We start from the raw sequence: 13,493 nt of genomic DNA on the forward strand, positions 1-13,493 counted from the left end.
GGATGGATGGCAGCACAGCTGGGAACAAGGCCTCAAAAGACATCTGACTCGGTACTTCTGATCTGTGATGCCAAGACACAGCCAAGCCCACCATAAAAGAACAAATGAGATCGGCATCGTGCCAAGAAGAGTGAATGTTTGAGCACCTGGAGATGATGGCTGACACTTGCAATAAGCCCCCTGAGGGGAAAAGGCCTCCGAGATCTGATCCAAGAGATAACAAAGACACAGAAGACACGCTGGACAACACAACACAGGCTGGAACTGCTCTGTCCTGCACACCCTATGGTCTGATCACAAGTAGAGCCACTCCTTTCAGCTGGCTTAAGAGGCCCCTTAGAGGACATCCCTTTCCCCTATGCTAAGTTTTAAATCTCTCCTGGGAATTTCCAACCTGCTATCCTCACATCTCTGGATCCCAGCCCCCAACTTAGCTTTTGGATGACCGGTGACATGAATCCACACTGGACACAAAATGAGTCCACCTCAGCTGTCTCAGAAGGCCCCGTGATGGCTGGGTTAGCCTCTCCATCAGCTGCAGTAAAGAAAGCCAAAATCAATGCCTGAGTTTAGTAGCCAAACCCCAACAAGTCAGCTACTGACCATCTGTCCTAAGGGCACCCATGTCCTTGAGCATCCCTCTTCATCCCAAGACAAAGGTTGTGGCCATCATTATAATGGACATCTGGGTTAGCAAGAGTTATGTGGTGTTTCTGTGTGCCTTAAAACACGTAAATGCATCTGCTGTGCTTGCAGGAAAGCCTGACAAGGCCCCTGAATAGACACCATTTCCCACCACACTACTTTCAAAACCTCTCCTGGCACTTCCTAACTTGCTACCCTGCTCATGCTCCCTCTCACAGTTGCAATCCTCAACTTACCTATCAGAAGCCTCCAGCTCAGACATCATCTCTAACACAGGGCAGGTTGCTCTCGTGGCACAATGAAGCTGCTGAAAATTTTGAAGTGTCATACTTGACACAAGCTGGAATCTCAAGAAGTTGCAATGCTCCTAAGGAAAAAAAAACAACAACAAAAAAACCAAACAGGAAATTACAGAAGCACCTTACCACCCCTGAACACTCACCCCAAAACCATGAGCTTAAATACTCCCTGCACTCAAAGCCATCTTCTTCATGGGGTCTCCAAAGCCTCTGCTGCTTTAGATGCCAAAACCACCTCCTAAAATACAGCCAACACAACCTGAAAGAGCTCCTTCAATAAAAGAACAGAAGAACTCTTCCCCCACCCCAGCCCACAAACACAAAGAGCTCCTGGGCCCCAGGGCTGGGGTTAATTGACCCCTGGCCGGGCCCGCCTCTCGCTCCCACCACGCCCGGGAAAAGGGAGGAGGCAATTTTACCAGAAGGGATCGAAGCCCTGGGAGGAGCTGCAGCTGTTTGGCTGCTCTGCCTTAAATTCCAGGTGAGCAAAGGGCTCCGTAGATGCCTTCTGTTTTCCTACAGCTGCATCCACTGAAAGGGTAAAAAAGCTTCTTGTTTTGGCAGCGTAGACACATGAGTTGCATGATTCCTTGTTAAGTTCTGTAATTGGTCATTAGGAACTATTGGGTAGTACTCCATACAGGACTGTGTAGGGTGGAGAAGAATAGTAATAATTTACATGGTGTAACTCCTGTTGGGGCCTCTAATTAGGGCTGTATTCACTGTAAATAAAACTAAAAAAAAGAACGGGCTCTCTGGCAGCAGGAGGGTTTTGTGTGTGCTGGGCTCTCTCCCTTGTGAGAGATTGGGTGCCAGTACCCAGCTAGAAGTGCCCTGAAGTACAGATTTAAATTCTTAAAATGCTGAAAAAGGGGGAGCTTCCTTCAACTGAACCCCTTAGAATGAGGGACTAGGGAGTGTTTGTCTCTACTTAAATAGATGCCATGGCAATAAATGGGTTCTCTTCTCTGAATCCCCTAAAATACAGGAAAAAGAGGGGTTTCCCTTATTTCAGGTCTCTCCAGTGATGGAAAAAGGGGTTTTTTTCCCCCTCAATTCAAACCCTTAAAAAGGAGGGACAGCAGGGCTTTTCCCTCAATTTAAACCTTGGGATGATGAAAATGGGGGAGTTATGTTCAATTCCAACCCATAAAATAGCATTGTCAAGGTTTTCCTTTTTATTTAAAGTGGAAAATACTGGAAAATGGGGATTCCCTGTCAAGTGATACCCCTAAGAGCATGGAAAAGGCAGGGTTTCCTTCAAGTGGTACCCTTAAAATTGCAGAGGAAGGGGATTCCCCCTCAATTTAAACACAGACAATTATGGAAAAGGAAGCTTTTTCCCCTCTGTTTAAATCCCTTTTCTCCTCATAATGCCCCTTTTTTTCTGGGGGCACTGGGGAAGGGCTGCCAAGATGAAAGGGGAAAGTGGAATGTTTCCCTGGGACCCCACATGCTGCCCTGCCTGCTCAGGTGCTGCCCCTTGGCACGAGGGGTTTTCCCTGGGCATTTTCTGGGAGCAGTGCTCTGTGCCCAGGTGCCTCCGGCTGCTCCCCAGCTCCTGCCGGATGCTCCGACCATTGTCCCTGGAGGGACACTCGGGATGCCCCCATTGCCCCTCTGGACCAGCAGCTCCCTGCACAGCTGTGCCCGGGGAACCCTCGGAGAGCGGCCTCTGGCAGGAGCCGCCCCCTCCTCATCCTGGCCGCTCACACCTGGGGCTGCTGCGCCTTGGGGCAGGGGCTGAGGAGGAGAAAGGTCCTGCTGCTCCTTCCCTGCCCTGCACAGCCCTTGGTGTGCCCCTGAAACACCGGGGTGCCGGGCTTTCCTTGCTGTGCGGGACTGGGTGGTTCTTTGATCCCGGACTCTGCTCTTCCCCGGGCACGGCACATGGACAGGGGGCAGAGATGGGCCCTCAGAGGAGCGGGGGCTGCTCCTCGCTCTCGGGGCGCCGCGGGCGCTGTGCAGCCTTCCCCTTTGACTTCGCAATTCCTCATTTTGTGCCTCCTTTTCCCTTGGGGATGTGCCCGGGCCGCATTCCAGCGGCCGCCACGGCAACAGCGCCTGCGGGCGGCGGGGTGGGCGGGGTTTGCCGCGTGATTGACGGGGCCGGCGGCCAATGGGGAGGCGGGGCGGGGCTGCGCGCGGCCAGTTGGAACCGGCGGGAGCGGTTGGGGCGGGCGGGCACGGACGGGCCCGGGCGGTGAGCGAGGAGCGGGAGAGCGGGATGGGGAACGGGATGGGGAACGGGACGGGGAACGGGATGGGGAACGGGATGGGGAACGGGAACGGGATGGGGAACGGGGGAACGGGATGGGGAACGGGATGGGGGAGCCGGGGAACGGGATGGGGAACGGGGGAACGGGATGGGGAACGGGGGAACGGGATGGGGAACGGGATGGGGGAGCGGGGGAACGGGATGGGGAGCTGGATAATGCCAGCGCCTTCTCCTGCTTTAAAACATCACCTGGAGCCCGAGCTCGGTGGGTGCAGGCAGCTGAATTCCAGGGAACTCTGTCAGGTGCCCCCAGGGACATTGGGGGGGCTGGGGGATGAGGGTTACAAACAGCAAATTCTATGGAACATGAAGCTGTCCTTGTCCCGACTCTGCTGAGCTTCCCTGGAAGCTCTGCTGGTTCCTGGCACAGCTGGTGTTAAATAGGCAGCTCTGCATGGGAATATCCATGCTCCAGGAGGCGCTGGGAGGTCAGTGGGTTTGCTGCTCCTTTTCCCTTTGTTACCTGTGGCTGCCATTGCTGGTGTTTGTTTCCCTGTTACACACACACATGCCAGTGAAGGACTGCGATTCCTTCTCCCACAGCTTTGCCTGAAAGCCCCTTAATTTCAAAGTTAGAATCATTCGGAGGGAAGGGGGTCATATTCTCCATTCCAAGGGAGATTCTCTCCTTGTCTTTCAAACCAAGACAGCTCCTTCTGCACTTGCCTTGGGAGATGCTCCCTGGCTGAGTTGTTCTTTCCTGGACAAGAGGTTGTACCTTGGAAAGTTTCTCCTTTCCAATGGACAGGAAAATGGGAGACAGGGAGAGAAAAACCCTCCCAGATGTGGGAGTTGCTCTGCTCTCTTCATTATTCACAACTCTGTTAATAAATGCTTTTTAGGATGTTTCAGCTCATGTGTGTCTCCAAAGCCTGACTCACCCCCCACGGCTTTCCCTCTCACTTCCCTTTCCAGAACCAGTGGAACGTTGGTTTCCCCTGGATTTGAGGCCGTGGGAAAAGGAGGGACAACTTCCCCCCGAGTAAGAGATGGGGCTGCTGCCCAGCTCTCTCCCAGGAGGGATGAGGAGCTCTTGGCTGTGTCAGCATCATCCCAACCACGGCAGGCAGCAGCCTTGGGAAGGGCTCTGCTGTGAGACAGGTACCTGCCCTCCTCAGACAAGGCAGGGGCTTTAGAGTGGGACAAAAGAAGGAAATGAGGCATTCTGGACACTGTTCAGCAGGGACAGGCTCTGCAGCAAAGCCCAGATATTATTTAGTCACCACATTCTGGGGTCAGAGTTCCCACGCTGTAATGAAACAAAAGCAATAAATGCCAATTTCATGTAGGGGTGGTACCAAAATGGCAAAGATCAGCAGAGCCTGGATTGTGGCTGAAGCTGCTGTGCAGAGTCGCTGTTCAGCTCCTCCTGAGGGTGGCCAGGTTCAGGATGGAGGTGCTGAAGGGCTTCCTTGGACATGGATGCTGGGCAACCAGAGGACGGCCCCGTTGTGCAGGACAGCAGCACAACCCCCTAATTTCTGTGCAATCCAATGGTCCAAGCTCCTGCTGACGTCCATTTCCATATTTCCAGCGGGTTTTGGTCACAGGCACAAGAGTTCAGTGGAGTTCACCTCTGAGCCTGCTCTTTACTCAGAATGATTTAATTCTGGAATGAAGGGATGTGACAAATTCCCACTCCCAGAGGAAGGGAATGTTGCTGTCCCTGCCCAGCTCTGCAGCCCTACCTGGTGTCTCTTCCCATCACCGGGAATGCAGGGCCGGCTCTGCCGGCCAGAAGGGGAAGGATGCTCCGTGCCATCCCGAGCCCTCTCCTGCCACCCAGAGGCACCAGCCCCGCAGAGATTTGGGGAATCACCGCTGCCCCGTGCTGGCTGTGTCCCCAGGGCTTAACCTGTCCCACCCTGTCCGGGAAAGAGCTCCCTCAAAACGCCATGAAACTCATCTGCTGAGCCAAAGGAAACAGAGTTTATTCCCTGGGGCCCAGAGGCAGTGAGGGTCATTCCATGGGGAATAGAGCCAGGGAACAGGACTGAGCCTGGCTGTGCTGCTTGGAGCCACGTGGAGCTGGGAGGGAGGAGGAAATCCATGCTCCAGTGTGCTCCCGGCAGAGCATCCCTCCCACATCGCCCGTGGCACTGCCCCTGCTCCCTTCTCCTGCAGGAATAAACCACCCCAGGGAGGCTGATCCCGTGGGTATTTATTGATCAGTTGGCTCAAGGAATCCCTCAGTCACTGTCCTGGGGTCCTTCAGCAGCACAGGGGAAGGGATCAACAGGCTCAGATCACCGAGTCCATGGCAGGATCATTGCTGCTGGGAGTGTTTTTTTCTCTCTCCTCAAAGACTCTCCAGAGGGATTCCCTGAGGGACCCCACGGTACAGAGCATCCAGCACCTCCCCACAGAGCAGGGTCTCCAGGAACTCCCCACTGAGAAGTAGATGAAGGGTTTGATGGTGCTGTGGATGCAGGTGAGCAGGAAAAAAACCTGTCTTGACACACCGGTGTAACCAAGCTGCTGCAGGAAATTCCAGAGGTTCAGAAGGAGAGCCAAGAGCACAACGAGGACGACAACAACATCGAACCTCTTGGGTTGCTGCTGCTGGGAGCCACACTTGGCTTTAATAATGTTGATTATGCGGGTGATGAGCACAGGTGCAGCAAAGAGGAGCAGGGTAACAGAGAACGTGGAGATGAGAGACAGCCGGCAGTGCTCCTGCTCGTGTGATGGGCACAGGGAAGCCACCGTGGGAATGAGAATGATGGGAGCGAAGAAGGCCAAGCATTGAGCGCCCCACAGCACCCACATCATGGGATCGGGAAGGTCACAGTGGCAGCAGAGCTTGCAGAGCTTTTCCATGTCCTTTTTGGTGCTCATGGCTGTCACCCAGAAGAGTGCCCAGTAGCAGGAGACCACTGACACCAGGTAAAGGAATCTCACGTACATCAGGGGCAGGATAGGAGAGCAGGACACATCCTCCAGCAGGAAGACCAGGGCGGAGGGGAGTGCGAAGAGGAGGAAGAAGAAGTCAGTGACAGCCAGGTCAAAGATGCCGGCAGTACGCCCTTTCCGTCTGAGGAGGCAGAAGAGAGCCCCATTCCCAACCAGCCCACAGAGGCAGATGAGCAGTGTCACACTGTGTATGGCCACGTTGGTGACATCTGTCTCACACAGATCGTCTCCTTCGGTGGGTGAGGCAGAAGGTGGGAACACGGAGCTCACCGCCATGGATGGACGCTGGGCAGGCGCTGGGATGTGGCCCCGGCTGTGGTCAGAGTGGATGGGCAGTCAGTGCTTGGAGAATCCAGGGATGGACCAAGTGGCTCCTCAGCAGCTCCCTGCAGTGGGAAGGATTCGGTGGAGAGAAGTGAGATGTGCAGGGGAGGAGGGCAGTGGGAATGGTGGGGTGGGAGAGGGAGGTGGGAGGGTTGGGCTGTTTGGCAGGAAGTTGATAAAGAACATAGAGAATAAACATTTTCATTTCCCCAGTGTTGCTGAAAGACCAAGTAGTGAAAAAGATTAAAGGATTTAAATGTGTGCACCCAGGGCTAGAAATGAGGCTGGAGCCGGTGCAGGAACAGATCAGGAGGCCTGCAGTGGTTCTGGGGCAGTTCTGTCACAAGAAGCAACAGTGCACATCCAGAAAAAACAGTTCAAGGCAAGGTCACCTTTAATACTGAAGCATTCAGTGAATATGACCAGCAGAGACCCCTCTTAATGAATCTGCAGGACCATCAAAAGACTTCCAGGAGGAGTTGAATTCACGGAAATCAGTTCTAGTGAAGTGATTTTTTTGAATTAGGTAAGAAACAGATTTGAATGACAATGTGTGTTTCTAATGGATAAAACCCCTGCTGTAAAGTCTCACCCCACACACAGAACAAGGAGAGATCCTCCTGTGTGTCCTGCACAGGTAAAGAATTCCTGCTTCCTCCTGTTTCCCATTGTTTTAGAAAGTTTATTCCGGCCCATTTTGGTATCAAGATGCAGAATTGAAGAGCAGGGCAGAGCAGGGAGGAGCTGGGGAGGGCACTGCGGTCACCGGGAGAGGGCGGCAGGACCAGAGCAGCTGCAGGAGGAGAGGAAGGTGGGGCAGGGAGGAAGGAGAACATTCCACTGACCTGTTCAGTGTGGGGCAGCAGCAGGCACAGGGGCTCTGTCCCGATCAGCGGCGCTTCCTGGCACCCCTTGCTCCTTTGGGATCCACACCCTAAAGCGGCTCCTCCCAGCTCAGGAACACGAAGGAGAAAGTGCCCAGATCACCAGGAGGTGCCCACTGCTGTGCCACCAGCTCCTCTCCGTGCCCTGTCCTCGTGTTGCTCCCCCAGGGTGGGTGGAGTCACAGGGGAGTTGGAAATTGTGACTTTGGCTTTGTCAGAGCTCCACCTCCTCAGAGTTACTTGTTTTGGTTTTCTTTCCTACAGAGGAAGTGGCTTTTGTCAGAAGCCCCACATGAACAATTTTTCAAATGGCTCCTCCTTTCCTACTGATTAGAAACACTCCTTCCTTGCAGAATGTCCCATTCTCCAGCTGCCTTCCCTCTCACGACAGGCTCCTACCATTCCTCGTTTCTCTTCCCTGAGGGGCCATGGTCCCTCCAGCAGCAGAGGGATGCTGGTGGTGCTGGTGGCACTGGAATGCTGGCAGTGCTGGCTGTGCTTTCTGTGCTGGTGAGGCAGGTGGCTGCTTGTCAGAAGTAATTCCCATTCCGAGAACAGCTCCAGGATCATTGCCAAAATCTCCCCCGGGCCCAAGGAAGAACAGATGAGCTGCTTCCCATCCCCATCCCCATCCCCATCCCCACCCCACCACATCCCCATCCCCATCCCCATCCCCATCCCCATCCCATCCCATCCCATCCCATCCCATCCCCATCCCCATCCCCATCCCCATCCCCATCCCCATCCCATCCCATCCCATCCCCATCCCCATCCCATCCCATCCCATCCCATCCCATCCCATCCCATCCCGCAGGTTTCCTGCCCGGCAGCCTCTCCCCACCTTGAAGCACTGCCCGTCGGGCTCTGCTGCTCTCCAGTGCGGACATTTGGGATCGGCAGCATCCAGAGCCTTCCTGACCCCTCCTGACCCCTCGCACACGCCCAGAGCCCCCCGGGGCCGCCTTGCCCCCGACAGCCCCGCTCCTGCCCCGCTCCAGCCGGGACCAGGCACATCTTTGCCGTGGCACTCCCGGAGCAGCCGGGGCCGTGCTGAGCCCCTGGGCCATCCTGCCCGTGCCGCCTGTGCCGGTGCCAGCCCAGCTCCGGGCACTCGGGACCATGGGTGCTCCAGGCAGGTGAATGTGGCCTAGGAACAGCTCTGTGGTCAAGTGAGCAGCAGAGGAACTGAAGGATGCTCTTCCCCGGCACAGCTGCTGCTTTGTGCTCTGGGGCAGCGCTGCCGCTGCTGGGCTTCCTCGGGGAAAACAGCTCCTTTAGGATGGGCTTTGCTGCAAAGCTTTCCCTGAGCTGGGTGTCTGCAGGAGGCAGAGTCGGGATACCAGTGTCAGGAGTTTTCCATGGTTTCCAGGCTCTTGTCCACAGCACGTTCCGGGCAATTTGCCAGCGTGAGGCAGAGCAAAATGGGTGCAATTGGACTCTGCAAATGCAGTTCAGGCAGACGTTGATCTTTTAACTTTTCCATGGCAGCTGCGAATTCTTGGGCATTTGGGAGTCTGCCTTGACTTGCAGGGATTGAAGGGTTTAGGTGTGGAATTGTTTGGCCAGCTTGCTCCAAGGCATGGTGTACTTCTGGAAGTGCCCCCCAGCTCCCAGGCCCGAGGGGCTGCTGGCTGGGTGCTGGTTCTGCTCTGCCCTGGGAACTGGGAGCCCCTGGGAGGGCTGGGGGTGACACCTGCACATGGGCTGGGGAAGCCTGAACTGGGATGGTTTCCCCCCCTGACGTTGGGTACCGAGGCACTAGGAAAGCCCAGGGCTCCAGGATGTTTGAATGTATCTAAAGGTACACCTGGACCTTTGCCCTGTGCAACTCTTGAGTTTCTGCCGACCCTCCTGAATTGAGGCTACTGAGGGCGGTGGAAGATAATTTGTCTCGTTCTGTGCTTCTCTGTTGTTGTTTTTAGCTCCTGCTTGAATTTGAACATAACCTTTTCCTCTCAAGGTCACCGGCGAGCCTGGGACAGGACCTGAGCCAGAGCTTGTTGGGCCCTGGCAGCGAGAGGGAAGCAGCAAATGGTGCTGGAGAGTTTTTGGGAGCGCTGTGGGTGAGTCTCGTTTGGTGCTGCCCTTTGTTCCTGGGGGGCACTCGCGGAGCGCGCTGGGGCCGCGCCACATCGGTGCCCAGCTGGGCGCAGGCGCTTGCCCCTTGCAGCCCTGGTGGGTGAGAGCTGCGCCCGCGCTGCTGCTGGCACAGGAGGCAGAGCTGGGCCAGGGCAGCTCCTCCTGTGCTGCGTGGGTGCAGAACTCGCGGGTTCCTCTCTCTCCCCGGGGCGCTCCGGCTGCTGCAGCTCTTTGGCCCAGGCCCCTGAGAGGCGCTGGGCTATTGCTGGCCCATGGCTCCCAGAGGTGCCCGTGTGTGGAGGGCCAGGGCGCTGTGCTGGGTCCGGGGAAGGTTTTGGCTGTGACATGGCCGGTGCCCGTGAGATGGGGGGTGAACTCTCAGCACAGGAGTTCATTGGGTTAGTTGTTTGTCTGAGGAAAATGTCCCCTGAATTAGTTGGAGCCCTCAGATTTCGATAAACCTTTTTTCTAGAGTTAATGACTTCATAGAAGTAAACCAAGTAATTGAATCAGTGTGGCACAAATTTCAGGAGCAGTTTGGGGTATGCAGCTGCACCTGATTATGTTGGGCAGGCTGGTGGGAAGGGCTTTCTGCCAGGCCTGGGCATCCTCAAGACACCTCAAGGATGGTTTTTAAACGTTTGTTGTCATTTGTTTCCCAGCCCAGGGCCAAGCTGGAGAAAAGGTAGAGAGAGTGGCAAGTGGGAGTCCCATGTTTAGATCTGCCTTTGGATTCCGGTTCCTCCTGGTGGGCCTGTGCTGCTCAAAGTACAAAGGAAGGAGATGTTGGAGTCCCTGTTTGTTCCCCTGTGGAGCTTGGAAGAGATGCTGAGGGTGAAATTCCAGGGAAGCTGCGCTTGCAGAGCGCCTGGAGTGCAAAGCAGTGGCAGCTGTTTGCCGTGGGCCGGTTTCCCCCCTTCACTTGGGTTCCCTGGTGCTCCTGGGAATCCCTCAGCACCTTTGCTTTTGCAAGTGCTTTGCTGAAGGATTTTGGATGTGGCAGTGAGCTTCTCTGTTCCTGTTTCTATGGAGGATCTGTTTCAGGAAATGTCTCCTTATCTGGATGGATTCACAAGTTCCTGTTACAGGTTAATTGCGGTGAAGAAAAGGAAAAGAAGCCAATAGCCTGGACTGGGATGCCCCAGGCCCCTGCCGAGCACAGGGGTTGTTGCTGGGTGTTTATTCTCCAGTCCTGTGTGCTCAGGCCTTGTTCTGATCTGCTCAGCCATAAATGCCACTGCAGGAAGGAAATCCCACGTTTCCTGTGGAGCCTTTGTCTGCATTGACTTTGTGCTGCAGCCTGAACTGTGTCCTAAATGTTAGCTTTGAATTAATGCAGATGGTCGGGGATTGTGTGTTCAGAGTTTAGGCATGGCCAGGTCTGGATTTGCATTTGTGGGCACTGAGTGTTCCTTGTGTCAGCTTTAGGTGTGGATTGGTGGGAATTGTCAGAGAAAAGAGAAGGGAATTGGAATGCACAGCTCTGTTCTTGGAGAAAGGATCAGGATGGGAGAAAAGAGGGTGTGGAACTGCTGGGAGCTCCTGGAGTGAGGGAAAGGATGCAAGAGGTGGAAACAAAAGCTGTGGAACAAAGCCGGAAAAGGGGGCAGGGCAGGGCGGGCACCGCAGGGTGTGGGGGAAAGAGGGAAAGAATCCCTGCTCCAGGAATGCAGCAGGGGCCAGGAGAGGATCATTTTGCATCCATTGCTCTCAGTGGAATTCTAATATCCAAAGGAATGATTCGTTTGTTCTTAGGTTTGGAATGAAAGGTGCTCTTGCAGAGGGGAATATTCACCTGTTAAAATTCTGTGGGATAAAGGAAAAGAGGGAGGCAGCAGCTGGGGAATGAACAGGTGGATTTTTGGTGGATACAGGCAAAGGCATGGGCAGGGGCTCTTAGGTAAAATACACTTCATGGGTAGCACCAGGAAAAGCTCCAGCTGCCCATTTTCCCAAGCTCTGACATTCCAGAGGAGTAAGCAGTGGTCAGCACATCAATTTCTCTATTCCTTGGATGTCCAGTGCTTTGTTGGGAAGAGGTGACACTTGGAAAGGAACAAATCCAGGGATGTAATTCCTGATAGTGAGGCCCTGGTTTTGATATCCTTCCAGCACCCAAACACAACAGAGGGAATCCTGGAGGAGCTGGAAAATGCTGTCACTCCATCGGTGGAATTCCTGGGCAATGGAAAGCAGCAGAAGCAGCAAGAACAGAGTTGGAAGCAGGCTCCAGCCGGGTAAGGCAGACACCAAATCCTTTGGAACTGGGCAGGGGTGGGAAGAATGAATTCTTACATTTGTAGCCCAGGGATTCCTGAGCAGGATCCCGGCAGGGAAGACTGCAGGGATCAGGCTGGGGCCTGATCGCAGCTGGGGGCAGCGAGCCTTGGAATTGGCTGAAGGGAAGAAAGAGGGATCCTTTGAGCACAAGGATCAGGTGTCAAATGCAGAGATGGCATCAGACAATTCCTCGGGAGGGTTTAGTTCCTGGGCCAAATCGATCTCCTGCCTTGTGAAGGAGCTCAGAGAGCTGGGAAGAGCCCAAGCAACGCAGGGAATGCACCGGCAGATAAAAGTGCCGGGGAGCGGTGGGGAAAAGCATCCGAACAGGGGGCCTCGTTTTGTACAGGGACGGTACAAAAAATGTCCAAAAGAGCAGGAATCCAATGGGATTTCCATATTCCTTGGAGACCCCAATCCAGTGGGAAGGCTGAGAGAAGGAAGCAAAGCCTAAAAAGGCAAATGAGCCAGATCTGCCCAAAGCCTCCAATGGCCACATTCCCTGGCATTGCTGAGGACTTCAGCCAAGCTCCAAGCAAAAGGTGAGCCCCTATGGAATCCTTTGTGGGAGACCATATCCAGCTGGGACCCTTCCTGGAGAAAGCCATGGGATAGTATTACTGCACCCCTAGGGTATATCACCGTGTCCTGCAGCCATAGGGAGGAGGAGAGAAGATCCAGCAGCAGGAATTGTGCAGCGAGATTGATTTATTTAATTATTTTACAAACTCTTTTATAGACTTTTTTCTTCACAGTCTAATTGGACAAAGGATCAGCCACCCCTTGGGGTGATTGGCTAAAATCCTAAAACATCCATTGTCCAAATATTTTCCTACTGTACCATAAACAAGACTTTTCAAGGCTGCAGGTGTTTGGCTGTTTACAGAACTCTGCTGCCTCTTCTGTGAGAGAGAAAAGTCTCTCACGGGCTTAGAAAATAGCAAGAAAATCCTTGCTAGCAGCATTTCTGTATCTACAGGATAGGTTATCCCAGGTCCAGAGAATATGTCATTTCCTCAGGAAGAACACTTGGATCACTGCATCACTTTCTTGGTTTAGGCTCACCAGTCACCCGGGCTATCCAAGTCCACCCTCCCCAGCGGGGAGAGCAGGAGCACGTCCGGCCATGGAGAATTTCTGGGAGAGCCCGGGAGAAGAAAGAAGGCTCCAGCTTCACAGATCTGTGTCATAACCCATCCTGTCGGCCGCTCCTGTTTGATCCTGGTGCATTTGTCCTCTTGGATTCAACCTGAGCAGCGCTAATTGCTGGCAATGAAGCAGCCTTTGGTACTTCTTTTCCACAAAACCTCTCCATCCTGCCCTTCAATCCTGTTGCAAACACGGGGAAAACCCACAGTTCCGTTTTTTCCCCTCTCCCCTTCACTTTTCCTCCTCTTTTCCTGCAGGCTTTGGGCTATCCAGGCTTGCATGTGGATTAGGCAGAGCACCCTGTAAGCTCAGCTCCAGGTGGGATTGCAGCGGTGTTGGAAGCACCAGGGATTCTCCCAAGGTGTGGTGTGAGGAGCTGCATCTTGGGAGGGGCTGGGATTTTGTGCACTTCTGGGTTTGTTTTTTTTTCCTGTTTGCCTTTTGGGCTGCCTCAGAGAAAAAGCTGAAAACCGAAGGAGCTGAGGGGGGGTTCCCAAATTCCTTTCCAGCCCTTCAGAGGAGGCACAAAGCCACGTGCAGCTGAGGAAAGGGATGTGAGGAGAAGGGCAATAATGGAGCCTTGGGACTCTGCACTTCATTCTTTTCACGTGTTTGGAGGTGCAGGAAATGCCAAACGCCACA

At 54.2% G+C, this 13,493-nt stretch overlaps 1 protein-coding gene across 1 annotated transcript; it reads right to left on the reverse strand.

Annotated features, from left to right (window-relative positions):
• Positions 1–5,441: 5,441 nt before the first annotated feature.
• On the reverse strand, positions 5,442–6,505 carry LOC309574418 (mas-related G-protein coupled receptor member H-like). Its single transcript, XM_082284094.1, has one exon. It carries the CDS (start codon positions 6,409–6,411, stop codon positions 5,464–5,466), a length of 948 nt encoding a protein of 315 aa, XP_082140220.1. The 5' UTR covers positions 6,412–6,505; the 3' UTR covers positions 5,442–5,463.
• Between the last annotated feature and the right edge of the window lie 6,988 nt (positions 6,506–13,493).

This window comes from Coloeus monedula, assembly GCF_965178545.1.
Source record: "Coloeus monedula genome assembly, chromosome: 6".
Classification (NCBI taxonomy): domain Eukaryota; kingdom Metazoa; phylum Chordata; class Aves; order Passeriformes; family Corvidae; genus Coloeus; species Coloeus monedula.

Bases quoted from the DNA above. Each gene is read 5' to 3' on its own strand.
- LOC309574418 (XM_082284094.1), bottom strand. From the start codon at position 6,411: ATGGCGGTGAGCTCCGTGTTCCCACCTTCTGCCTCACCCACCGAAGGA.